The 25,845-nt window shown below is 40.8% G+C and overlaps 2 protein-coding genes and 1 pseudogene across 2 annotated transcripts; all 3 read right to left on the bottom strand.

The window, feature by feature from the left end:
* LOC140280357 (uncharacterized) overlaps nt 1-8,813 on the bottom strand; it is a 29,107-nt pseudogene extending 20,294 nt beyond the window's left edge.
* Nucleotides 8,814-18,727: 9,914 nt separating this feature from the next.
* On the bottom strand, nt 18,728-20,124 carry LOC140280356 (serine/threonine-protein kinase pim-1-like; the record flags this gene model as incomplete). The annotated part of the gene is made up of 6 exons (XM_072375655.1): nt 18,728-18,819; nt 18,938-19,108; nt 19,207-19,387; nt 19,569-19,787; nt 19,897-19,944; nt 20,026-20,124. Coding segments are annotated over 6 exons (810 nt in total), but the record flags the coding sequence as incomplete, so codon positions are not given.
* Nucleotides 20,125-20,268: 144 nt separating this feature from the next.
* On the bottom strand, nt 20,269-25,016 carry LOC140280355 (serine/threonine-protein kinase pim-1-like). Its single transcript, XM_072375654.1, has 8 exons — nt 24,973-25,016; nt 24,493-24,614; nt 22,009-22,103; nt 21,880-21,931; nt 21,556-21,773; nt 21,192-21,372; nt 20,923-21,093; nt 20,269-20,279 (listed from the first exon to the last, which is right to left on the bottom strand). Exons 1-8 carry the CDS (start codon nt 25,014-25,016, stop codon nt 20,269-20,271), a joined length of 894 nt encoding a protein of 297 aa, XP_072231755.1.
* Between the last annotated feature and the right edge of the window lie 829 nt (nt 25,017-25,845).

The following is a 25,845-nucleotide window of genomic DNA, read 5'->3' as shown; positions in this document are numbered from 1 at the left end:
ATGACATTCACAAACACTGCAAATATTTTCCATCAGTTTACTTTGGCCTCATCTTCCTGGAGGGAGCCTCCATGCTCTTCGATGTAGTGAGCGAGGTCCTCGGCAGGCATTGGTCTCTCCAGCACAAGAATCAGCTCCTGCTGTAGATCATACCAGTCCAGCAGGGACACAGGTGCTGAGTGCCCCACTGAACTGGCAGTGCTACTTTCCAGCTTCAGCATAACAGCCACCTCCACTGAAATCTGCCTCCCATTCTTGTCCTGAAACATCACAGCAACAAAGAAAGTGTTAGGCAGGGAAAACCACAGTTTATCTATAATCCAGTGATAGTGCTGATAAAAGCAGAAGTTACTGCCGTTGCTAACTTACTTTATGTTTGCAGAACACTTTGTCCTTAGGAATGTGTTTGATGGCTCTAAGAATTTCAATGATAATTTAGACAGGTTACCTCTAACAATTCTCCATATATATATATTTTAAAAAAAACATATATATATATATATATATATATCACCTAGGTAATAGGTAATACCTAATATAAATACTTAGATTAAATATAACGCACTTGAAGCTAAATGTTACATTTTTTTATTAATGACTGACCTCGCTGGGCATCTATTTGGTCCTTTATGGTCTCAGTTTTCTTTGTTCTCTTCCTGCTTGGTGTTTCCTCAGCAGGTAAGGCCTTCCTCTTTCTATTACCCCTCCTTATGTCCCCATCAGATGTACAACCATCTACATTGTTGCTACTGGATTCTATAAATGACAATAACACATTGAAACATTAGCATGTTGACACTCACATGTTTGTAATTTGATTGAAAATGTGTGTTTAGATCAGTGTGACAAAGTTAAAGGACATTATAATATTCAACCACTACAGCTAAAATGTAAGTTAATTATGCAGCTGTAATTTCACAAAATGCACAAGCCTACCACTTTCCACTGAGGAGGAGGCTGACTCTTGATTTAAAACGACGTCCAGGAGTCTCCTCCTTCTCTTTGCCTTTCTTGAGGGTCACTCTCCATCTTCTGTAACCTTCCTCTTTCTTCTTTTCACTGTCCTGACCTCGTCCTGCCACCTCAGAGACCCTTGTTCTTTTATTGGTCAACTGCTGGTCAGGACTGGCTTTTCTTTTGGTTGCCAAAAGGGCAAGGCCAGTGCTAATTGAATTTCAGATCTTCCAATACGCCTCCTGTCAAAACAGAGCCACAAATACACCAAAGACCAGAGGGAGTTTGCCATCACTCTCCACTTACATGGTCCGAAGGCATACAGCTATCTGAGAGAGACTCTTCATATCAACCTCCCACATCCACATACATTGCAAAGGTATTGTTCGTATTATTTGAAACCTTATTTTCCATGTTAGCTGTGCATATTATTTTATCCTGTTATGACTGAACAGGCGGACATACCTACACCTAGCATTATTAACATCTGCCAATACTGCTTTCAGTGATTATTGATCCTGAAAAAATCCTGATCACGGCAGCCATATTAAATGGCTGCTTTTCTTTCTTACAAAGGTGGATGAGCTCGTGGATGCAGAGCCTGGCCTTAACATGATGATGCTGGACATGTTGAAGGAAAGACAAGAGGAAGACCCAGCTAAATATGGTTGAGTGTGTCTCATGATGGATGCCATGGCCATTAAAAAACATATCCAGTACAACTCCCATACCCATGTTAGCCCGATTTTTTCTTTGGAAGCCCAAGAACAAGCTGGAGAAATCGTTTATTAAAAAAGTATTTATTAGTGGTCACAAGTAAAGTATATTGCAGCGCTGGACTCGGAGTGCCAGAGCTCCCGCAGGAAATCCGTCAGGCCGAGCCCCGTTATCCGGAAACATGTCATATTTATATTCAGCTTTATCTCACAGAAGTTGTATTCACACTTGTCAGAGTATAATTGGCCAGTTTTGAGTGGCATGATCAGGCCAGCTGCTGTCCTTGTTGTGTTCTTTGGATGTGATAAACAATGTGTGTATGTGTGAGTGCTGTTTTAGGCTCGGATCTAATGTACCAGACCTATCTGCCCTAATAGAGATGTTTTGTCTGACCCAGTTGTTTATGTCATTCTAAGGTCTTGGACCATTTAAGGTCATCTGTTGTGCAGTATGAGCAGAGTGGAAAAGTACCAGCTAGGAACATAGGTTATTTAGGAAAATACAGAATATGAATTCATAATGTCTAAGATCAAAGCCAATTATAACAACTCCCCCTTTTGACATGATTTAATCATGTCAACTAAATGAGGTAGGACTGTTATATTCTGTATTGTGTCACACCTGTTAGCGGCAGCCAACTTAGCAGGTCCCCAAACTGCAAGTGGCCAACTACCTTGAGGTGCAGCACAACCAGACAGGAGATTCTTGTTATCCCCCTTTTGATAAAATTTCATTATGTGAGCTGTTATGTGTAAGCTGTTCTTCTTTGCGATTATCAGCAGCAAGCAAGTTTTCATTGCATATGCATGTGTAAAATAATTGTAATGCGTTAGCTAAACCTTTCTGTATCAGGAGTGTTTATCATGATGCTGGGAACAGAACCTCTTTCCCAGATTAGTTCAACCTTCATTACTCAACTGATCATAACTCTGCAATGAGCACTTAAAAGCTATAAGTATCACGCCTGTACGTGTATGCAAGGAATAAATCAATAAATGTTTCAATATGTCTTAAAATTAGTGTGTGTATGTGGCCCCTAACCCAATCTCTGTGTAGAATCTTAGTTCATTTTGGCCCAAAACTATATGTGGTTTAAGCAGTGGCAAGACCCTGCTCACCCATAAGTACCATTACAACACAACAATAATTAATTAAGCTACAATTCATAAAATATTGAAACTCAAAAAGTGCTTAAGGCAATTAACATTACCATCAGGATCGTCCACTGTTTGCAGCGAGTAGGAGCGAAAAACCTGATGGCTGATATCCGGGAAAATTCTCCTATGGCCCCATGGCGACCGACCACTTAATTACCTTTCAGTGCCTACGGTCCCGCTCCGAACAGCCGATTCACACCAATGGCAATGGACGTATGTATGAATTCCTATGATTAATAATTGGTCTACTTAAAATCATTAAACTAAAGAGGAACATCACAAAACACAAAACAATACAGACATTTAAACATGACGTGAATATGAAGATATGACCCTGTTGAGAACAGATGAGTAATGATAGTGTAAAAACTGACAATTTCTTTTGAGTGAAAATTTTATGATAACATTGTGCAGAGTGGTGCAGTGCAGCTCAGTCTCTTCTGGTCCAATCCTGTCACTGCTTGGTGTTTGGTTGTCCTTCTGGCTGAACCTCAGTTCAGCAGTCTGAGCTAACTAGGAAGGAGAGGTTACCAGCACTTCACTTCCACAAAGGGGTCTTTACCACCCGTTTTCCCTAACTAATCTTTTTCTTTGGGACAATTCAGGAGATAATTCAGATTATTTTGTTGACAGTGGTTGAAGATTGTGTGGTTGTTCAACCATTATCTTGGCATGATGATCGTGCCTCCCAGAATTTCAGACCGACGTCTTGTCAGTCACTTGGCTGTGAGTCCTGTAGAGGTTCTGCTGCCGATGCAGTTAATTTAAGCTGTGGATGAATGTTAGCAGGAGAGAGAACCGAGCAGCACAACATGTCATTTTCACAATGTTCTATATTCAGGAATTCCCTTTTAACAGGTTCAATCCCAGTATTCATTGGTCGACCAATTAAGTTTTCATATGAACCCCAAACAAAAACAAATATATAAACCGAAAGAATAAAAATAAAATAAAAATAAATGAAATAAAAACAAAACAACTGGCCAGTTGATAGAGACACCATGTTTTAGGACAATACCAAAATACTCACCAACCTGCTGTACAGCATTAATGAGAAATCCAGTACCATCAACTTTTTCTGTGGAAATACTTCAAACCATTTAGAGAACACAGCAAGACAAAGACAAAACACAAGACAACATAGAACAAAAGACAAAAGAAAGACAAAGACTCACAGAATTTTGGGAAAAACTTGAGAAGTGTTAGTAAACTATGATCTCCACCCCCCCCCGATGAGGCTTAGTCTCATCCGTATGTTAGTTCTGCTGAACTCTTCCACTGCAGTTTCTGCTCCTGTGTTGCTGCTGCAGGACAGAAATGTTTGTGGTTAGATTTCATTTTGGGAGCAGCACAGCATCAAGAAAGCAGCCATTTCTTCTCGATGAGTAACTGATTAACCTTTTTGGGATAAATATTGTCTGTCCTCTTAATTCAGCTCAGAGTGTTTTTGATAAAATTTCAGCATGATCTGCTTAATTCTCACTTGTTACTTAATACTAAATTCTATTTAATTCTTACCAGTGGCTGTGTTTCGTGATGCTGAGCCATCCACAGACAGTTCAGGATCAGCATTAATTTTTAATTTGAATTTTTTTTCCATTTGAATTAGAAACCCTTCATGTGGTACCAACAGTGTGGCATCAGAGTTTCTTATAACATCACATGATACAATAACATATTTCCATACAAATTAAAAAAGACAAAGGTTTATTCTATTTTTCTATTTGTCTTAATTCCTCATTTATTTATTTTTTAGATGAGCCATGTGGCCTTGTGCTGCTAACTTTTTCCTTAGCAGTGCCACAGCATCGCGCTTGTGTTGTCAGACATCAGATCTTTGGTTGGTTATTGATCACTGTTACCTTGCATGCATGCTTTGACCTAAGGGCCCAGATTCTTGATATTATTTTGTAATATTTTTCTTTGCTCGTAGCAGTTTTGGAATGTTAGCTAAATTGTTCAGGATCCTTCTTGTTTTTCCTTGACATGAATTAGACCTTTAATCGTGCAGTTCAAAGCTCTGTGCTTTACCTTACTTAGAGCAGCTCTGCCTCAGTTTATTCTGTTTTACTTAATCTTTACTTCTTTCTTCCAGTATGTGTGGATGTGTGTGTGTGTGTGTGTTTATGTGTGTCTGTATGTGGCCTTGGGTTTCACTGTTGTTTTATTTTCTTCTATCTTGTGAAGCACTTTGTGCTACATTTTCTTGTATGTAAAGTGTTATAAAAATAAAGTTTGATTGATTGATTGATTGATTAAGTGCACCAGATTAAACAACTTGGGTCATCTCCCGTGTAATTTCTCGAATGGACCAGAACACATGATTAAAACTGTTCTCACAGAACATTTTATTCATCCCATTCATATCTTTTTCGTTCGACCAACATGTCATGACTGAGCACAGATCGGATTGTACCATACCATTTTGTTTCTCAATAAATTGCAATTGAAGTGGGTTGCTGCCATTTTTCAGAGATCTTTTAGTCACCTGGTGTGGAGTGGTGGGAAGAGAGGGTGTGTCCAGATTATTGTTGTAGCTCTTTGTCACTTGAGCTTTTAATGTCTGACTTGCACACTGGAGAGGTGTGAAGATTAGTTATTGTAACCTTTATTGTTTCTGCTACTGCGGTTCTACAGTCTAGTCTCCACAGTAGTGTTTTCCTTTGGTTTCATAGTCAGTGGTCTGTTCAGTCTCTGATAGAGTTTTAGTCCCCGTGGTCTAGTCTTTGTTAGTAGGTGAGGTTCCTAAGTCAGTCCGGACCTCAGTTAATGTTCTTTCGGCAGGATCTTGAGCCTGAGTACAGTGATCCTTGTGGATCCAGTTACTCAGTCTATTCTCGGTCAACCGTACCTTTACACAATGTGTTGTAGCTTCTGCGTCCTGTCCATATAGGAGAGGACCAGTTAAGTTTGTTCACTTTCCTGGTCCTGTTCCTTGGTGAGTATTTATGTAACCTGTTGAGATATCCTCATCACCGTGTTATTCAGTTGTTTCACATTCACACAAGTTTCCATACTGTAGTACAACAAGGGGTGAGCCTGTTGAGCCTGTTTGCTTCTTGACATGGCAAATTTAGTAGTCCAGTTGGAGCTACTATTTTGCCTTCATGATTCCTCCAGAGTCCTGTGGAATCTTTTTTTTTTTTTTTTCTCATTCCATGCTTGCTTTTCAGATGGTGCCGCTGCTTCGTGAAGTTCTTTAATGTTTTCTAAACATAATTCTCGTTGTGATTTTTCCTCCAATGTTTTCTGAGACATCTGGTTAAATGCAGTATACCTTGCTTTTGTTTTTGCTGCCTTATCTGCTGCATTGTTGCCTCTCGCTACTCTCCCATCTCCCTTTTGATGTCCTCTGCACTTGACTATAGCAACTTGTTTTGGTTCAATTATGGCATAATATAGTTCGAGTAATTGATTTAAGTGTTTAACCGGGGTGCCTGCTGAGGTCACAAAGCCTTTCCTTTTCCAGTGACACATGTCTGGTATAGAGGCATGTCTTTAACTGTAAACACTGTTTGTGTTTTAATTGCACTCATTTATTCAATGTTTATTGTTAGATTAATTAATAGTTATCTGCAGGGTTAGAATTTGCTAATAGTATTAATATATTGTTCAGCTGTACAGCTCTCTGGTTGCTGTGGCTGTTTTTAAATGTGCCATGAAAACAAACCTTGAACTGACTTGTTATGAGTCAGACTTACTGCAGCGCAGCTGTCTTTAAATTTCTTTTAGAGTTTTCTTCTTTAAGAAACTCATTGGTGATATCGGACTCTCGTTGTGCCTTTTATTGCCGTGTTTTTGTTAATTTCCTAATAATCTAACTCACTTTAAACCTTTATATAAAGCATTTTGCTGCTCTGTTAAGATAACAGATCCATTGATTCATAGATCTGCTGCAGTTAAATAGTTAAATGGTTTAATGAGATCAAATATAAATACTGATGATGAATATTAACTCAGAATTGGTGAAAATAAGCAGAGGAGAAGTATTTAGATCAGCTAAATTTTAAGTCATGCTACTGTGATCTCTAACACAATAAAGGCTAACCTTTAATGCTTTAAGATGGTAAGAAACTGTCTGACACCTATCTGTCTGACCTTGCTGTTAAATCCTGATATTTTCTAATATGTCATATGGTCTGACTGTCCGGTCTCAGACCTGCTTCAGGTGGAAAAGTCTCAATTTGTAGAACATCTTTTGTTCAGGAAGTTTTTCAATTAAAGGATCAAAGATTTAAATGCTGTGTTTGTTTGTTTGACTTTAACTTTTTAAGAGAGCTGTTAAATCTTAATTCAACAACAAACTGGTTCTAATGTTTAGTTTTAAACAGTCTGTTCTTCCTGGATTCATTTTGGACCTTGTATTGCTTCTTATCTCTTCACTGTGATACTTGCATTGAAAAGCGGTTTTCAGATTGTCCATTCAATGTGGTATTTCTCCCATTCAAATTTATTTAAACATAAATTATTGAATTGATGATAAATGCTCTAGTAAAAACTTCCATTATCATTGTAAATTTTTCGACTAAATAACTATATGTAACTCTGGTACTCTTTAAGTACAGGCCAATGATCAATCAGAATCTGTCCTCACTCTCAGGGTTGAATGGGGGAAGAAGGAAGCAGGGTTGGGATGAGATAATCTTAGGGTGAGAGCATTTATGACAAAGCTAAGGATATCTAACCTTGTCTTTTCCAATTACACATGTCCACATGTACAGCCTGAGCTGTTTATGCTGAATCTGTATAACTGGTCAGTTTTTTCTTTTGCTAAATGGCATGCTTCTGTTATTGAGCATGCGTGATGTTGGGAAGAGGTGTCTTATCTTCTAGTGTAGTAGGATGTGTCCCTGGAAAAGATGACGTTGTGTCTGGCACATGCTGTGTTAGTTGTCCAGAGAATTGCGTCTGAATAGAGAATTTAACTTCTCCTAAAAATGCTGACAGTCTGCAAGAAATGTTCCTTTTTTTTTCGTCTTTATCTGCCCTTGCTTTCTGGAATAAACCTGCCTCCTTTAGTTTTGCTGTTGCTTGATTCTTACTGCCTGTAGCTTGTTTTGAAAACATGGAGAAATCCCGTAGTAGCGGTGGAGCACTTTCACACCCCCCAAACATTCCTCTCTCTTGCATTTCTCTCATCCAGTTCACAAATCTCTCAGTCCCTCCTTTTTCATCTTCTCTTCGAACCTTTTTTATCCATCTAGTCAAGGTGTTAAACAATACCGACCCCAATGAGCCGGGTTTACCTGTTTTCCACTTATCAACAAAGGTTTGTGACATATTCAGGTATTTCACGTGTTAATCAGAATGGGTGAATGGCGCAATACCTGAGTGTTGGACCCCACCAAGAAGCTTCTACACAGAATCTTTTACTCTGTGCGCTTGATCGCTGGGGGTTCACCCAGTCTCTTCACTCGTTTTAATTCACCAATCTCTGTAACACCCTAACTAAATTCCCCTTTATTTTCTATTCCAATGCCCCCCTTTTACAGAACCACTTGAGATCTGTGTCAGTGTAGGAATTCTCGATCAGTCTCGACTGCTCGATACACTTCCACCAACACAGTAAAATATCAACCAAGTAGCAAACCACCCCACATTTTCATGAAAAATAACAAAACTTAGCCCTGTGTCCTTATGCAGAGATAAACCCTTAGTGTATCGTCTGTTCACAACAACTACAGAACCACCGCCGATTGCGGAGAGAAAACAAAAACAAAAAACAGACACACCGCCGATCACGGATTTTACAGTCCAACCACCAAACGTGAAGTAATACAGACCCACCGCCGATTGCAGATACAGGTCCAAGCACCTCTTGCACAGAAATTACTCACTCAGTCTATTGTGACATAATACAGACCCACCGCCGATTGCAGATAAAGGTCCAAGCGCCATTTGCACAGAAATTACTCACATCGCCGGTCGTGCAGTAATACCGAGATTACTCACACCGCGATAGCGGACTAATAGACCCCCGCCCATTGGTATCTAATTCCTATTCAGTTTAGAAGACAGGATGAATTTATGGTATATTAATTTATGTCTTTTATTTGGCCAAATTGTACTAAACTAGGACACATATGACTCTCCCTATGTGAGACTATGTGTTTATACTTTACATGTGACCACCTAGTAAACCTGTAGACACAAATTTTGTGCTTTTGATTTAGTGATCGGAGGACATCCTAATTCAGACAATTTAGTTGAGAATGACCAATGTGCAGAAATTTCACATATCCTGATACAAGAGGTTTTCTGCTCACCTTGTGTTTTAGGCGCCTTGAATTGTCTGAAGAAGAGTCCCCTCCAACCAGCTCCGGAAGTCCTCGATCAGACACGGTCTCAGAGTCAGCCAATCCGGGTCACGGCACCAATTGTTAGCCCGATTTTTTCATTGGAAGCCCAAGAACAAGCTGGAGAAATCGTTTATTAAAAAAGTATTTATTAGTGGTCACAAGTAAAGTATATTGCAGCGCTGGACTCAGAGTGCCAGAGCTCCCGCAGGAAATCCGTCAGGCCGAGCCCCGTTATCCGGAAACATGTTATATTTATATTCAGCTTTATCTCACAGAAGTTGTATTCACACTTGTCAGAGTATAATTGGCCAGTTTTGGGTGGCATGATCAGGCCAGCTGCTGTCCTTGTTGTGTTCTTTGGATGTGATAAACAATGTGTGTATGTGTGAGTGCTGTTTTAGGCTCGGATCTAATGTACCAGACCTATCTGCCCTAATAGAGATGTTTTGTCTGACCCAGTTGTTTATGTCATTCTAAGGTCTTGGACCATTTAAGGTCATCTGTTGTGCAGTATGGGCAGAGTGGAAAAGTACCAGCTAGGAACATAGGTTATTTAGGAAAATACAGAATATGAATTTATAATGTCTAAGATCAAAGCCAATTATAACACCCAGAAAATGTCTGGATTTGTGGATATGGCGGATGGTTTGAATGAGACAAATTTTGTCACTGAGGCTCTTGTTTTTCTGGTGGTAGGCCTAAAAGGCCATTGGAAGTGCCCAATTACCTACTACCTGACCAAGTTATTATCGCCAGAGACTCAGGAGGTGTTGCTTGTTCATGCGTCGGAGGAACTGCATAAGTGCGGAATAAGAGTGGTATGTGTTAGAGTCCTGCGCGGGACTGTTTTCTTCCGCATGCTCCCGCTGAATTTCTGACCATTACCACCCGCTCCCGCAATGTGTATGTCCACTCCCGCCCGCACCCGCAAAACTTTGAGACTTTATGCCCGCACAACAATAGAAATGTCTTCTCGAGTCCCGCAGGAGAAAACACGTAATTTCATAGGCTTTTAATAAAGAGATTCATGGACAATTGAGAAACTTCTCCAAATGTCAGACTTGCCTTGCTTTGTCTTTGTGCTGTAAAGATCTTCTTTGAGCTTCCTTTCCACATAATTTATTCTGTTTATCCTGTCGCTAAGATACATCCCGACAGTGTTGCCAGGTGGGAAATGTAGTATCATCGTATTTTGAGGTAAATTATCGTACACCCTTCATAACTAAAATAACAAGTCTATTGTGCGCTATAGTCACTCTAGTGTTGAATAGCGTCTAACAGGTCGGCACGGCTTTGCATCATCAACCCCAAGTTAGGCTAAATGTCCCCGTAAACAATAGAATAGAAAAGCACGATTAGCTTGAAACTTGTCACATGGAAATGCCTTCAGGGTTCACAAAAAATCCGACAGACAGTTGCGACAGGCTGATTACAACCGCTTACAACCACACATTCACAGAATGATCAAATGATCGTATTTGTAGCCTTTTTGGGGATTATTGATCGTACATCGTACACAGGGCAAAATTATCATATAAATACGACAATTACCGTACACCTGGCAACACTACATCCCTGTCCCGCAGTATTTTTTATTTTTTTGCCGCCCGCGACTGCCCGCAGAAAAGTTCATACCGCCCACTCCCGCGAGATTTGAGTTGGTCCCGCGGGACCCGGCGGGACCCAATCCCAATGCAGCCCTCTCGCATGCGTCAAAATGGATGGGCGTGCCTCCAATGTCCGCTTGTGCAACCTGCCTGGGTGCCAGCAAAAGGGTAACCCTATTGAGCCCTTTAAAACATTCATTCCACATTCAGTAACTAGTGAAAGGGTGATTGTGCGGATGGATGCTTGCCATATGTTGAAGTTGGCACGGAATATGCTGCAGGCTTACAGTCCATTAACCAGCACCAGTGGCCAGATCAACTGGAGATACATCATTCATCTGAATGATGTCCAAGCAAAAGTTGGATTGCATGCAGATAACAGGGTAACAGACAAGCATGTGAATTTTGATTCACAGAAGATGAAGGTGTCCCTGGCTGCACAGACACTGAGTCGCTCTGTGACAGTGGCTCTGCGTGTGTGGCATAATGAGCCATCAGTGATATACCCACATTGTTATTATTTATATGTTTATTACTTGCATTAAGTATAAGTCATGAGTGTGTTGAAAATTGTCTGTGTGTTGTCTGATCGGGAAAGGTTCGTTTATTGTTTGACAAATATGGTGATGCAGTTTCTAAGTCTCACCAGCAGAGGGCGCGTTCGCTACACTATGTACAGGGAAAAGGGATATCTCGCGAGAATACGCTGTGAGACGAGAACACACTCCTGAGTGTGAAGATGTGTGTGGCGTAACGTGATAAATAATATATATTTTTGGCTTTTTGCAGGTAAGAGGGGAGAGTTGTAATTGTGTGCTTGATGGGTGAATGTGTTAATTGTGAGTTTATGGTCTCTTTTGGATTTTATATTTATTTTGTTCAAAAACTTTACTGGTTTATAAAACCTAACGGTCCGGAAATAGGCTGACAGTACTCGTTGCCTAGCAACCGCAAGCAAGCATAAGGCTGGAGAAAGCTATGAGCCAGTGTAAATAGCCCGAACGGTTCGGGTATTGTCAATAGATAAATAAATAAGTTAAGATGGATACATAATTGATTTCGTTAATGTGATCATTTTGGTAGATATGAATGGCTGATTGTGTATTGGAGAAACAAATTGATATTGAATGTACAAAATAAGACAACTGGTCTGGAATAGCAATGTAACGGTCATGATTATTGTTTGGATGTTTTGTGCAGATGTTCATAATTTTTCTGTGTTATGTGAATACGCTGTGAGAACGACAACACACTCCTGAGTGTGAAGATGTGTGTGGCGTAACGTGATAAATAATATATATTTTTGGCTTTTTGCAGAACAAAAATAAAATACTTTTTCAAATTAAACTTGTAGTGGAGGACAACTTCACTTTGTACCACGCTACACGTGCACTGAGGGACCTTGGCTATTTACAGTTCCAACACTGTGAAGCAACAGCTGAGTTCATTGAGGTGATGCTAATATAATACTACTACTAACATTCACACAAAGTAGGACGTCAAGATTGTTGCTAAAATGTCTATCACAACTTTTCTCCCTAAGAATGGAGATCAACTCGTGAATCATTTTTATATTTTAGAAATTAGACTAATGACTCATAGGAACATGTTATTGTTTATGGTGATGATTATTGTGCTTTCTGTTAATGCAGACATTTGCTTTTAGATAACTGACAGGCTCTTTGATAAAATGAACAGTCACAATCCCCATGCCAAAGGGTTCAAAGCTCCGCTGGGTTCTTTGTATTGGGCAGAGAGTGTAGAGTTCTTGGTGAGAGGCAGGGACTACTTGATGAGTTGGTGATGAAAGATGGCACACCCCTTCACCTGTCAAAGAGGTTTTAGGAAAGTGGGAAGCTTTTGTTTGCATGAAGAGTTCATAAGTTTAAGACATCAAGTTCATATGATGTTCTGTTCGAGGCTGGACAATAAATTCAAATGTAATTTTGATCAAATATTGATATAGAGAGAATATTGAAGGGATGACTGTTGGAGCTTTATAAAATATTGATATATTATGGATATATTGCCCAGTCCTATTCTATTCTCTTGTTCCGTTTGATGCATCATAGGTTCCTATGATGCTTTGTTCTCTGGTTCCAATGTTTTTGCAGTCTCCTGTTTTGTTTCTGTTGAACTTCTATCTTCAGTGTTTTTCATTCCTTAGAAATGTTATAATGGTATGTATAGCAGTGTCGATGTTATCAAGCTTTCCCATTCCTGTTTCAATATTGTTTCTCTTTGCATTAACATCTATAAATGAAGGAAATCACGTAGTGCTCTCTTGTGAAGGTACCTATCTGTCATGAGATTCATGTTCAACATTGACACCCTGATGTTGATGATTCCAGAACAGCTTCAGCCGTACGTCAGCACCTACCGCTTTAGCCAGGATCACTTGGAGCTCCTCTTTAATTCAATCAGGGTATCAGGTAGGGATTTCAGATTTTTTTACTATGTGGTTAGTCTCTATGTATGCATATTATTTGGGTAACTGTATATGTAAATGTGTTGTTTGTATGTGTTTTAGGGGGCTGCAATAACAATCCCTCAGCCAGCCAGTTCCAGGCCATCTTCCTGCCATCTGATGGTGCGGTGTGGTGTGTCTCCAAGCACATCAGGAAATGTGGCAGCACAGGATGAGACCGTGTCCTTGTCTACTTTTGAGATGTTCTCTTCTCCAGCAGCAGAAGAAACTGAAGAGATTCCACCCCCTTTTTTTAACGTTCCTGCTTTAGTGTCTGACCATAGCTATCTACCAACCCGCTTTGGTGGTCTTGTGGACAATGCACTGGTGTACATCTCAGGGTTTGTTGTTTGCCAGATTCTCAAAAAGCTTTCCTGTGATGTGTGCTGTGGTAGTTTGGTGACTGATGTTGTACCCGCATCATTTGATCAGAGCTACCACTTGCTCACGCTAAAAAACAAGGGAAGGCTGATGATTCCTTCTGACGGTACTGTAAAGGTGGTCAGATCAGCTGAGTGTTTTATTCGCCAGTCAGTGTCAGGGCAAGCGGTCAAAGCGGCCTTGATCTGTCAGTTTGTCCGGGCTGAGATTGGTTCTGAGGATGTGTTTTTTCTGGGGGGGCATCATTGTGTCTGTCTTCCACAAATTGAGGCTGCACCACATTGCCAAACTGAGCACCCTTAAGCTGCAGAATGGCAACACATGGAAAAAGCTGTAATAGACTATTCTTTTCCAAGGTTTTTAACTTACACTGACTGCAATTTTATAGCTGTGTAGATAAGTGTGTAGATATAAGTGTGTATATACGATCGTCAATGTCCCCGTGTTCATTAATGCCCTTATTGTAGATATTCATATGTATATACCTTTATATAAATGTGTATCAATGTGAATATATAAACGATTACTCAAAATCAGTTGAATGTAAATGTTAGTGCTCTTTATTCAGAAAACCCTCTACATTTCAGGATCTGGTTATAATAAACACAGATTAAATGTCAATTATAAATATTTCAATATTTATCATCACAGTAACAGTGTTGCACACATTAGCAGCTGTAAACACTCATAAAAACATTAGAAAAATACATGTTAGTTTGGTGCTTACCTATAGCCTAAAAATAAGGAATAAACATTTATAATCATCACTTAGTTACATGTTGTTTCTGGTACGTACTTGTTTCCCAGCTATATTAGTGTGTCTGTGTGAATAAGAGGCAATAACTTTTTAGCCCGATTCTTTCATTGAAAGTATTTATTAGTGGTGACATGTAAAGTATGGCAGCGCTGAACTCGGAGTGACAGAGCTCTCGCAGGAAGTCCGTCAGCCTGAGCCCCAATATACGGAAATATTTCATATATTGGCCAATTATAAGTGACTAAAACAGGTCAACCACAGTCTTCGTAATGTTCTTTGGATGAGATAAACAACGTGTGTAAGTGAGTGTTGTTTTAGGTGTGTAATTAATGTACCAGACCTATCTGACACGATAGAGAAGCTTTATCTGACCCAGTTATTTAGTCCCGTTATGGTATTTTAAAGTCTTGGACCATTTAAGGTCATCTATAACGTAGTATGAGCAGAGTGGAAAAGTACAAAATATGAACGTGGCTTAGTTATAAAATGCAGAATATGAATACATAATGTCTAAGAACAAAGCCAATTATAACAAACTTAAAGCACTTTGTAGAAAGGCGCTGTTTGAAGTTCAGTCCATTTCCTTTTAGTAGTTTACGGGCAGATCTGCCACATCCAATATGGCGGACGCGCTGACGTACCGCAGCAATGGACCAACGTGCTCAATGAGGCGTCTACGTATATATATGTCTATGCTGTGTGGAAGAGGGCAGAGCTATAGAGTATATAAAGATGACAACAACAACAGAAAACTTTGTGAAGTAAGTAATGGCCACAGAGGTTTTATGATAAAGTTACTAAAATTTCAAAGGGCCTTCGACACCTGAATGTAAAGAAGAACATTACAATTAAAGTTCAACAGAAAATGTGAAGTGTGTAGGGGAAACTGAACTTAGCCTACGACGTATGACATCATTACCTCCTGGCAGTTACACTTTGAGGACAACCAATTCACGAACACAAAAAGAGGCACACGGAGGTCGAGAGCAGATGCTGTCCCAACCATCTTCATCCATCGCCCCAAGCCCAAGAGGAGGAAAACACCTTCGAGGATGATGGCTTCTGCAGAAGTTAAAACATCTGATGACCACACTTACTGCATAAAATCAAACATTGGTATGATATCGGTCTTTCCACAGTTTTTCCCATTTCATGTATTTCAAAAACAAGATATTGTAGTGTAGTGTAGGTGGCATAAATACGTATAACACCAACAAAACGTTGTTATTACAGATATTGAGGGACAAACTGAGGTGCAGTTAGAGGCGAGTGAGAGGGATGTGTCAGGTGACAGTGAAGCAGAGGTCAGCAGACCAGCAGGTGCCAGTCAGTCAGGGGCCACTCATCCAGGAACCAGTGTGCCAGGGGCCAGTCATGACAGGGCCAGTGTGGAGGACCTGCTGAGGGAATTAAGAAAGGAAAGATATAGGAGGATAAAAGCAGAGAGCGCTCCAGCACGACAAAAAATAATCAATTTGGCACTTAGGAGGAGAAACAACAACCTTCAACAAAAATTTCCAATTTTCAATCGGGACCAGATTCGTGCACTCAGCCAAAAGAATAAAAAGGTGATTCAGTGGGGCAATGAGACCATCAAAAAGGCAATTCAAATTCGATTCACAGCAGGCACAACAGGATACAAAACCCTGCAGAACATGAAGATCTCTCTGCCAGATATCCGCACTGTCCAAAGAAGAATGCAGCATGTAAAACACACTTGGATGCATATGTCAGAGGAACCCTGTGCCAACACCTGTGGAGTTCCACTATGCCCTGCGGGCTGTCACTGTTGGACAGTTCCTGTCCACAGTGCATACAGGCAGTTACCTGGAGGACAACTGTGACCACCTAGCAGACTTCCTGGAGACCAAAACCAATTCCAGAAGTCCTGAAGGTCTGAGAGTGGAGCAGCTGGTCGACCTGACATCACCACCCACCTTCACAAAAACAGATTCCTGTGTTCTGTATCATCTGGCCGGATACACCGTGAAGTGTGTCTTTAGCTGCTCACACTGCGAGACATGCAAGCATGCACTTGTACAAAATGCAGATGATGCACATGAGCATGTTGTTCTGCTGCAGTTGAAGGAATTCAAACCGGGTGCACTTTATCGGCCATCTGACGAGGTCTTCACTGTCGTCCAGCATGTGGAGCAGCTGTTCCGTTCAAGGACAGATGAGTCTCTCATGGAGTGCACCAATGCAGTGGAACAGCTGGAAGAGGAGGCCATGCTTCTGGAGAGCAGCCTTCCATCATGCCATGATGTGAAGAGAAAGATAGTCTGCAAATATGTCAGGCTGAGGTTAAGGCAAAGTGCATCAGGGATAAGAGTACCTTGTCAGCAAGAGTCAGAACAAGAAGGCTCAACCTCCTGCACCAAAGGCCATATACTTTAGTTATTGCCATGGATGTATTTGGCCTCTCCATTCCTGGTCAACCTCCAGCAACCATCAGCATCTTCCTGCAGCCATCAGTGAGCAGTCACCACTAGTAGCTTCCAGCGACCGCCAGGTCATCACAGGGCCACACATAGACACTCACTCCTAAGGACAATTTAGAGTCACCGATTAACATAATCGGTTTTTGGACGGTGGGAGGAAGCCGGAGAACCCGGAGAGAACCCACGCATACACGAGGAGAACATGCAAACACAACACAGAAAGGCCCCAGGTGGGGATTGAACCTGGAACCGTCTTGCTGTGAGGTGATGGTGCTACCCACCACAACACCGTGCAGCCCCCTATTAAGTCAATGGCTGTGTCTTGTAAGATGACATTGAGTGCTTTGAAAGGCGCCTCTAAATACAATGCAATTAATTATAAATTAATTACAAAATAATTTTTTTATTATTATTATTGTTGTAGTAGTAGTAGTAGCTATAGCAGCAGCAGAACGTTAGCCTAATAGCATAATTGCCTCAGTCAGTCGTATTTGAATGCCTTAGACTTTGAAGGCCGACAGAGTAGATATTTCTTTTTCTTTTTTTCCCTTGTCCTGTCCAGCATTATGGCAGCAGAATGGTAATCTGAATACCTTTTTTGCCAAACAGATTTGCTTTGCCAAGGGAAGTTTTATAAATGTAAAGCTCCCCTTGATGCCCATCAATTTTAGTTTACAATATTTCACATGTAATAGAGCTGAACCGGACCGGAGGACAAGGAAAGAAGAAGAGCAAAGAAAAGGAAACAGAACAAAAATAGAAACAAAAACCAGACATCCAGCTGCTACACCTGTAAAAAACAAAACAGACGACAATCCACGGCCTCTGTTGGGAATCCAGCCTTAGCGCCACCATAAGCTCCTGAAAGCAGACAAGCAGAGAAAAAACAAACACACAAAAACAAGCACAAGTAGCGGCAATCGCATACAACACAACTGTGGATATAGATGACCTGAAACCACAGGATAACACAGCAACTGCTTAGCGAGCCTGCTACTGGGCTAATGAATGTGTGTGTGTGTGTGTGTGTGTGTGTGTGAACATGCAATACCCATGGCACAGGACCTACATGATAACCCTGCTTAGTTATGAGTGTATAAGTGTACAGAGCCACAATCCACAGCCCCCCCCCAGCAATCAGAAGCAGGCAGAGAGGGCCTCAAGACCCAGGCCACCAGCAGCCCCCACAGAGCACAGAACCCAGGAAGCCCACCTTAGGGACAACCACACATCCACCCAGAAGACCGCAGAAGAAGCCCCCGGAAAGAGCCCCCATAAGCATAGGGCAAAGGCCCCCTGGGAACCAGGGGCAACGGCCCACCGACCACGCCAGGCCCCAGCTGCCCAGACATGGGCCGCGCACCGGACCCGGGCCCCAGGAGCCCGAGCGCCCCCATACCTCCTGGCAGAGGCCCCACCCATGGGGCTAATATAAATGTGAAACTACTTGAACTAATATTCAAATGTCAGAATATTAAATAAACATTTACTTTCTTTGAAAATTGTGTCTAAAAATGGATTTTATTTTTGCAATATTTAGGACAATTCATTTTTGCACATCTGAGATCATTCAGTCATCAGTGAACACTTCCTCTCAGAGAAGTGAACACTGATCATTTTTAAAAAAACAAATTTTATAATTGTTCTGTTCCTCTTCTGTTTGTCTTCTGCAACACTGTAGATGTACCTGTTGAAGAACTAATACAGAAGGATTCTATTCTATTGTATTATATTGTGTTCTATTGTGTTGTGTTATGTTCTATTCTATTCTATTCTATCCTATCCTTACTCTTACATCCTCACATCACAGAAAATGTGACATATTTAGAATGTATATTTATTCCTGTTAAATTCAGACATAAAGATTTAGGTTTAAATTTAAACATGAATCAAACTTTCAATAAAATGTAATTTGTTTTGATTAACAGTGTGTGTGTTGTTTCTGTCTCACGTGAACCAAGTGTGATTCAGAAGCTGCTCCAGCGTGGGGCGCTGCTTGGGAACTTTAATCAAACACTGCTCCAAGAAATCCAGGCAATCTGGAGGATGTGAAGAAAAAGAACAAACATTGTTAGGTCTGCAGTGGTCTATCAGAATGTGAACTGAAACAGATTATCTTTTCTTAATGACAGATGTGTTTATGGGTGTTTGTTTTACCTTGAGACAGCGTACTGCTAATCTTGAGTTTCTTCCTGATGAAGTTAGTGGACCTGAACTCTTTGTTGTGGAGCATTTCAAACAGCACCACTCCTACCTGCCACACTGTTGTAGGTCCAGCACTGTATGTGCAGGAGTTCAGCCACTCTGGAGGGACATGAGCACTGGTACCTTGAGGATAAAGACATAAGAATAAATGTTAGAGGAGGAGTGGCTTTGGTTTTTAAATCACTGATTGGAGAAGAGCAAAATCTGAAGTAATAACATACCATAAAAAGTCTGATATATAGATGTCTTTTTGTTGATGCAGCTCAGTCCAAAGTCTATGAGACGAAGTCGTGGGACATCTGAGCCGGTCTCAATCAGGATGTTTTCCACTTTGATGTCTCTGTGGAAGATGCTGTTTTGTTTCAGGTGGACTGCTGCATCAACCAACTGTTGTATTATAATCTGAAAGAGGAAAAAAAACAGGTTAGATATTTAAGAAGAGAGGATGGAGTGACATTTTTTATGGCTTTAAATTATTTTGATAACCATTATGAAATCATTTAAATAAAAAAAGCAGAAAGTGTGACGATGTCTCTCAAAGAATGACATTCACAAAGATTGCAAATATTTTCCATCAGCTTACTTTGGCCTCATCCCCCTGGAGGGAGCCTCCATGCTCTTCGATGTAGTGAGCGAGGTCCTCGGCAGGCATTGGTCTCTCCAGCACAAGAATCAGCTCCTGCTGTAGATCATACCAGTCCAGCAGGGACACAGGTGCTGAGTGCCCCACTGAACTGGCAGTGCTACTTTCCAGCTTCAGCATGACAGCCACCTCCACTGAAATCTGCCTCCCATTCTTGTCCTGAAACATCACAGCAACAAAGAAAGTGTTAGGCAGGGAAAACCACAGTTTATCTATAATCCAGTGATAGTGCTGATAAAAGCAGAAGTTACTGCCGTTGCTAACTTACTTTATGTTTGCAGAACACTTTGTCCTTAGGAATGTGTTTGATGGCTACCTGCAAGATACAAACAAAACTTTGGTTAGTCACATCATACGGTGAGTGTCTTGAATATGACAATGTGTGTCTAATACATACGGGTAAATTATCTGCTCTCCGACAGCCTGCAAACACAGATCCACAGCCTCCTTTGCCGAGCTGATTTTTCTCTTCGTATTTCTCCTCAAATTCAGCAAAAATAAAACATAAACATCATTTTAGTTTGACAGTACATCAGAAGAATTTCAATGATAATTTACACAGGTTACCTCTAAAAATTATCTCTATATATATTTAAAAAAAAAAAACGCATATATATATACATATATATATATATATCGCCTAGGTAATACCTAGGCGAAAATACTTAGATTAAATATAACGCACTTGAAGCTAAATGTTAAAATTTTTTATTAATGACTGACCTCGTTGGGCATCTATTTGGTCCTGTATGGTCTCAGTTTTCTTTAATCTCTTCCTACTCTGTGTTTCCTCAGCAGGTAAGGCCTTCCTCTTTCTATTACCCCTCCTTATGTCCCCATCAGATGTACAACCATCTAAATTGTTGCTAATGGATTCTATAAATGACGATAACACATTGAAACATTAGCATGATGACACTCACATGTTTGTAATTTGATTGAAAATGTGTGTTTAGATCAGTGTGACAAAGTTAAAGGACATTATAATATTCAACCACTACAGCTAAAATGTAAGTTAATTATGCAGCTGTAATTTCACAAAATGCACCAGCCTACCACTTTCCACTAAGGAGGAGGCTGACTCTTGATTTAAAAGGACGTCCAGGAGTCCCCTCCTTCTCTTTGCCTTTCTTGAGGGTCCCTCTCCATCTTCTGTGACTTTCCTCTTTCCTTTTTTCCCTGTCCTGACCTCATCCTGACTGCATGTGGAAGGTCTGCAGTGGTCTATCAGAATGTGGTCTGAAACAGATTATCTTTTCTTAATGACAGATGTGTGTATGGGTGTTTGTTTTACCTTGAGACAGCGTACTGCTAATCTTTAGTTTCTTCCTGATGAAGTTAGTGGACCTGAACTCTTTGTTGTGGAGCATTTCGAACAGCACCACTCCTACCTGCCACACTGTTGTAGGTCCAGCACTGTATGTACAGGAGTTCAGCCACTCTGGAGGGACATGAGCACTGGTACCTTCAGGATAAAGACATAAGAATAAATGTTAGAGGACGAGTGGCTTTGGTTTTTAAATCATTGATTGGAGAAGAGCGAAATCTGAAGTAATAACATACCATAAAAAGTTCGATATATAGATGTCTTTTTGTTGATGCAGCTCAGTCCAAAGTCTATGAGACGAAGTCGTGGGACATCTGAGCCGGTCTCAATCAGGATGTTTTCAACTTTGATGTCTCTGTGGAAGATGTTGTTTTGTTTAAGGTGGACTGCTGCATCAACCAACTGTTGTATTATAATCTGAAAGAGGAAAAAAAAAACAGGTTAGATATTTAAGCAGAGAGGATGGTGTGACATTTTTTATGGCTTTAAAATATTTTCATAACCATTATGAAAGCATTTAAATAAAAAAAGCAGAAAGTGTGACGATGTCTCTCAAAGAATGACATTCACAAAGATTGCAAATATTTTCCATCAGCTTACTTTGGCCTCATCTTCCTGGAGGGAGCCTCCATGCTCTTCGATGTAGTGAGCGAGGTCCTCGGCAGGCATTGGTCTCTCCAGCACAAGAATCAGCTCCTGCTGTAGATCATACCAGTCCAGCAGGGACACAGGTGCTGAGTGCCCCACTGAACTGGCAGTGCTACTTTCCACTTTCAGCATAACAGCCACCTCCACTGAAATCTGCCTCCCATTCTTGTCTTGAAACATCACAGCAACAAAGAAAGTGTTAGGCAGGGAAAACCACAGTTTATCTATAATCCAGTGATAGTGCTGATAAAAGCAGAAGTTACTGCCGTTGCTAACTTACTTTCTGTTTGCAGAACACTTTGTCCTTAGGAATGTGTTTGATGGCTACCTGCAAGATACAAACAAGACTTTGGTTAGTCACATCATACAGCTTCTTGAATATGACAATGTGTGTCTAATACATACGGGTAAATTATCTTCTCTCCGACAGCCTGCAAACACAGATCCACAGCCTCCTTCGCCGAGCTGATTTTTCTCTTCGTATTTCTCCTCAAATTCAGCTAAAATAAAACATAAACATCATTTTAGTTTGACAGTACATCAGAAGAATTTCAATGATAATTTACACAGGTTACCTCTAAAAATTCTCTATATATATATTTAAAAAAACAAACATATATATATATATATATCGCCTAGGTAATACCTAATATAAATACTTAGATTAAATATAACGCACTTGAAGCTAAATGTTACATTATTTTATTAATGACTGACCTCGTTGGGCATCTATTTGGTCCTGTATGGTCTCAGTTTTCTTCGTTCTCTTCCTACTCTGTGTTTCCTCAGCAGGTAAGGCCTTCCTCTTTCTATTACCCCTCCTTATATCCCCATCAGATGTACAACCATCTAAATTGTTGCTACTGGATCCTATAAATGAAAATAACACATTGAAACATTAGCATGATGACACTCACATGTTTGTAATTTGATTGAAAATGTGTGTTTAGATCAGTGTGACAAAGTTAAAGGACATAATATTCAACCACTACAGCTAAAATGTAAGTTAATTATGCAGCTGTAATTTCACAAAATGCACAAGCCTACCACTTTCCACTGAGGAGGAGGCTGACTCTTGATTTAATACGACGTCCAGGAGTCCCCTCCTTCTCTTTGGGTTTCTTGAGGGTCCCTCTCCATCTTCTGTGACTTTCCTCTTTCCTTTTTTCCCTGTCCTGACCTCGTCCAGACTGCTTGTAGAAGGTCCTGCCACCTCAGAGACCCTTGTTCTTTTATTGCTGAACTGCTGGTCAGGACTGGCTTTTCTTTTGGTTGCCAAAAGGGCAAGGCCAGTGCTAATTGAATTTCAGATCTTCCAATACACCTCCTGTCAAAACAGAGCCACAAATACACCAAAGACCAGAGGGAGTTTGCCATCACTCTCCACTTACATGGTCCGAAGGCATACAGCTATCTGAGAGAGACTCTTCATATCAACCTCCCACATCCACATACATTGCAAAGGTATTGTTCGTATTATTTGAAACCTTATTTTCCATGTTAGCTGTGCATATTATTTTATCCTGTTATGAGTGAACAGGCGGACATACCTACACCTAGCATTATTAACATCTGCCAATACTGCTTTCAGTGATTATTGATCCTGAAAAAATCCTGATCACAGCAGCCATATTAAATGACTGCTTTTCTTTCTTACAAAGGTGGATGAGCTCCTGGATGCCAAGCCTGGCCTTAACATGATGATGCTGGACATGTTGAAGGAAAGACAAGAGGAAGACCCAGCTAAATATGGTTGAGTGTGTCTCATGATGGATGCCATGGCCATTAAAAAACATATCCAGTACAACTCCCATACCCAGAAAATGTCTGGATTTGTGGATATGGCGGATGGTTTGAATGAGACAGATTTAGCCACTGAGGCTCTTGTTTTAATGGTGGTAGGCCTACAAGGCCATTGATAGGCCATTGGAAGGCCACAATTACCTACTACCTGACCAAGTTATTATCGCCAGAGACTCAGGAGGTGCTGCTTGTTCATGCGTCGGAGGAACTGCATAAGTGCGGCATAAGAGTGGTATGTGTTAGAGTCCTGCGCGGGACTGTTTTCTTCCGCATGCTCCCGCTGAATTTCTGACCATTACCACCCGCTCCCGCAATGTGTATGTCCACTCCCGCCCGCTCCCGCAAAACTTTGAGACTTTATGCCAGCACAACAATAGAAATGTCTTCTCGAGTCCCGCAGGAGAAAACACGTAATTTCATAGGCTTTTAATAAAGAGATTCATGGACAATTAAGAAACTTCTCCAAATGTCAGACTTGCCTTGCTTTGTCTTTGTGCTGTAAAGATCTTCTTTGAGCTTCCTTTCCACATCATTTATTCTGTTTATCCTGTCGCTAAAATACTTCCCGACAGTGTTGCCAGGTGGGAAATGTAGTATTATCGTATTTTGAGGTAAATTATCGTACACCCTTCATAACTAAAATAACAAGTCTATTGTGCGCTATAGTCACTCTAGTGTTGAATAGCGTCTAACAGGTCGGCACGGCTTTGCATCATCAACCCCACGTTAGGCTAAATGTCCCCGTAAACAATAGAAGCACGAATAAAATAAAAATGGAGATCAACTCGTGAATAAAAAGCACGATTAGCTTGAAACTTGTCACATGGAAATGCCTTCAGGGTTCACAAAAAAATCCGACAGACAGTTGCGACAGGCTGATTACAACCGCTTACAACCACACATTCACAGAATGGTCAAATGATCGTATTTGTAGCCTTTTTGGGGATTATTGATCGTACATCGTACACAGGGCAAAATTATCATACAAATACGACAATTACCGTACACCTGGCACCACTACATCCCTGTCCCGCAGTATTTTTTATTTTTTTTGCCGCCCGCGACTGCCCGCAGAAAAGTTCATACCGCCCACTCCCGCGTGATTTGAGTTGGTCCCGCGGGACCCGGCGGGACCCAATCCCAATGCAGCCCTCTCGCATGCGTCAAAATGGATGGGCGTGCCTCCAATGTCCGCTTGTGCAACCTGCCTGGGTGCCAGCAAAAGGGTAACCCTATTGAGCCCTTTAAAACATTCTTTCCACATCCAGTAACTCAGTGTTTCTCAATTCCGGTCCTCATGACCCACTGCCCGGCACGTTTTCGATGTTTCCCTCCTCCACCACACCTGATTCAAATGAATGGCTCCTTATCAGGCCACTGCAGAGCTTGATGATGAGCTGATCATTTGAATCAGGTGTGGTGGAGGAGGGAAACATCGAAAACGTGCAGGGCAGTGGGTCATGAGGACCGGAATTGAGAAACACTGCAGTAACTAGTGAGAGGGTGATTGTGCGGATGGATGCTTGCCATATGTTGAAGTTGGCACGGAATATGCTGCAGGCTTACAGTCCATTAACCAGCACCAGTGGCCAGATCAACTGGAGATACATCATTCATCTAAATGATGTCCAAGCAAAAGTTGGATTGCATGCAGCTAACAGGGTAACAGACAAGCATGTGAATTTTGATTCACAGAAGATGAAGGTGTCCCTGGCTGCACAGACACTGAGTCGGTCTGTGACAGTGGCTCTGCGTGTGTGGCATACAGAGCCATCAGTGATATACCCACATTGTTATTATTTATATGTTTAATATTACTTGCATTAAGTATAAGTCATGAGTGTGTTGAAAATTGTCTGTGTGTTGTCTGATCGGGAAAGGTTCGTTTATTGTTTGACAAATATGGTGATGCAGTGTCTAAGTCTCACCAGCAGAGGGCACGTTCGCTACACTATGTACAGGGAAAAGGGATATCTAGCGAGAATACGCTGTGAGACGAGAACACACTCCTGAGTGTTAAGATGTGTGTGGCGTAACGTGATAAATAATAAATATTTTTGGCTTTTTGTAGAACAAAAATAAAAGACTTTTTCAAATTAAACTTGTAGTGGAGGACAACTTCACTTTGTACCACGCTACACGTGCACTGAGGGACCTTGGCTATTTACAGTTCCAACACTGTGAAGCAACAGCTGAGTTCATTGAGGTGATGCTAATATAATACTACTACTAACATTCACACAAAATAGGACGGCAAGATTGTTGCTAAAATGTCTATCACAACTTTTCTCCCTAAGAATGGAGATCAACTCGTGAATCATTTTTATATTTTAGAAATTAGACTAATGACTCATAGGAACATGTTATTGTTTATGGTGATGATTATTGTGCTTTCTGTTAATGCAGACATTTGCTTTTAGATAACTGACAGGCTCTTTG

Source organism: Leuresthes tenuis, unplaced genomic scaffold, assembly GCF_036924035.1.
Source record: "Leuresthes tenuis unplaced genomic scaffold, fLeuTen1.0.hap1 SCAF_21, whole genome shotgun sequence".
NCBI classification, from domain to species: domain Eukaryota; kingdom Metazoa; phylum Chordata; class Actinopteri; order Atheriniformes; family Atherinopsidae; genus Leuresthes; species Leuresthes tenuis.
Note: the sequence above shows the minus strand (reverse complement) of the source record. Positions and strands in the feature narration are given on the sequence as shown.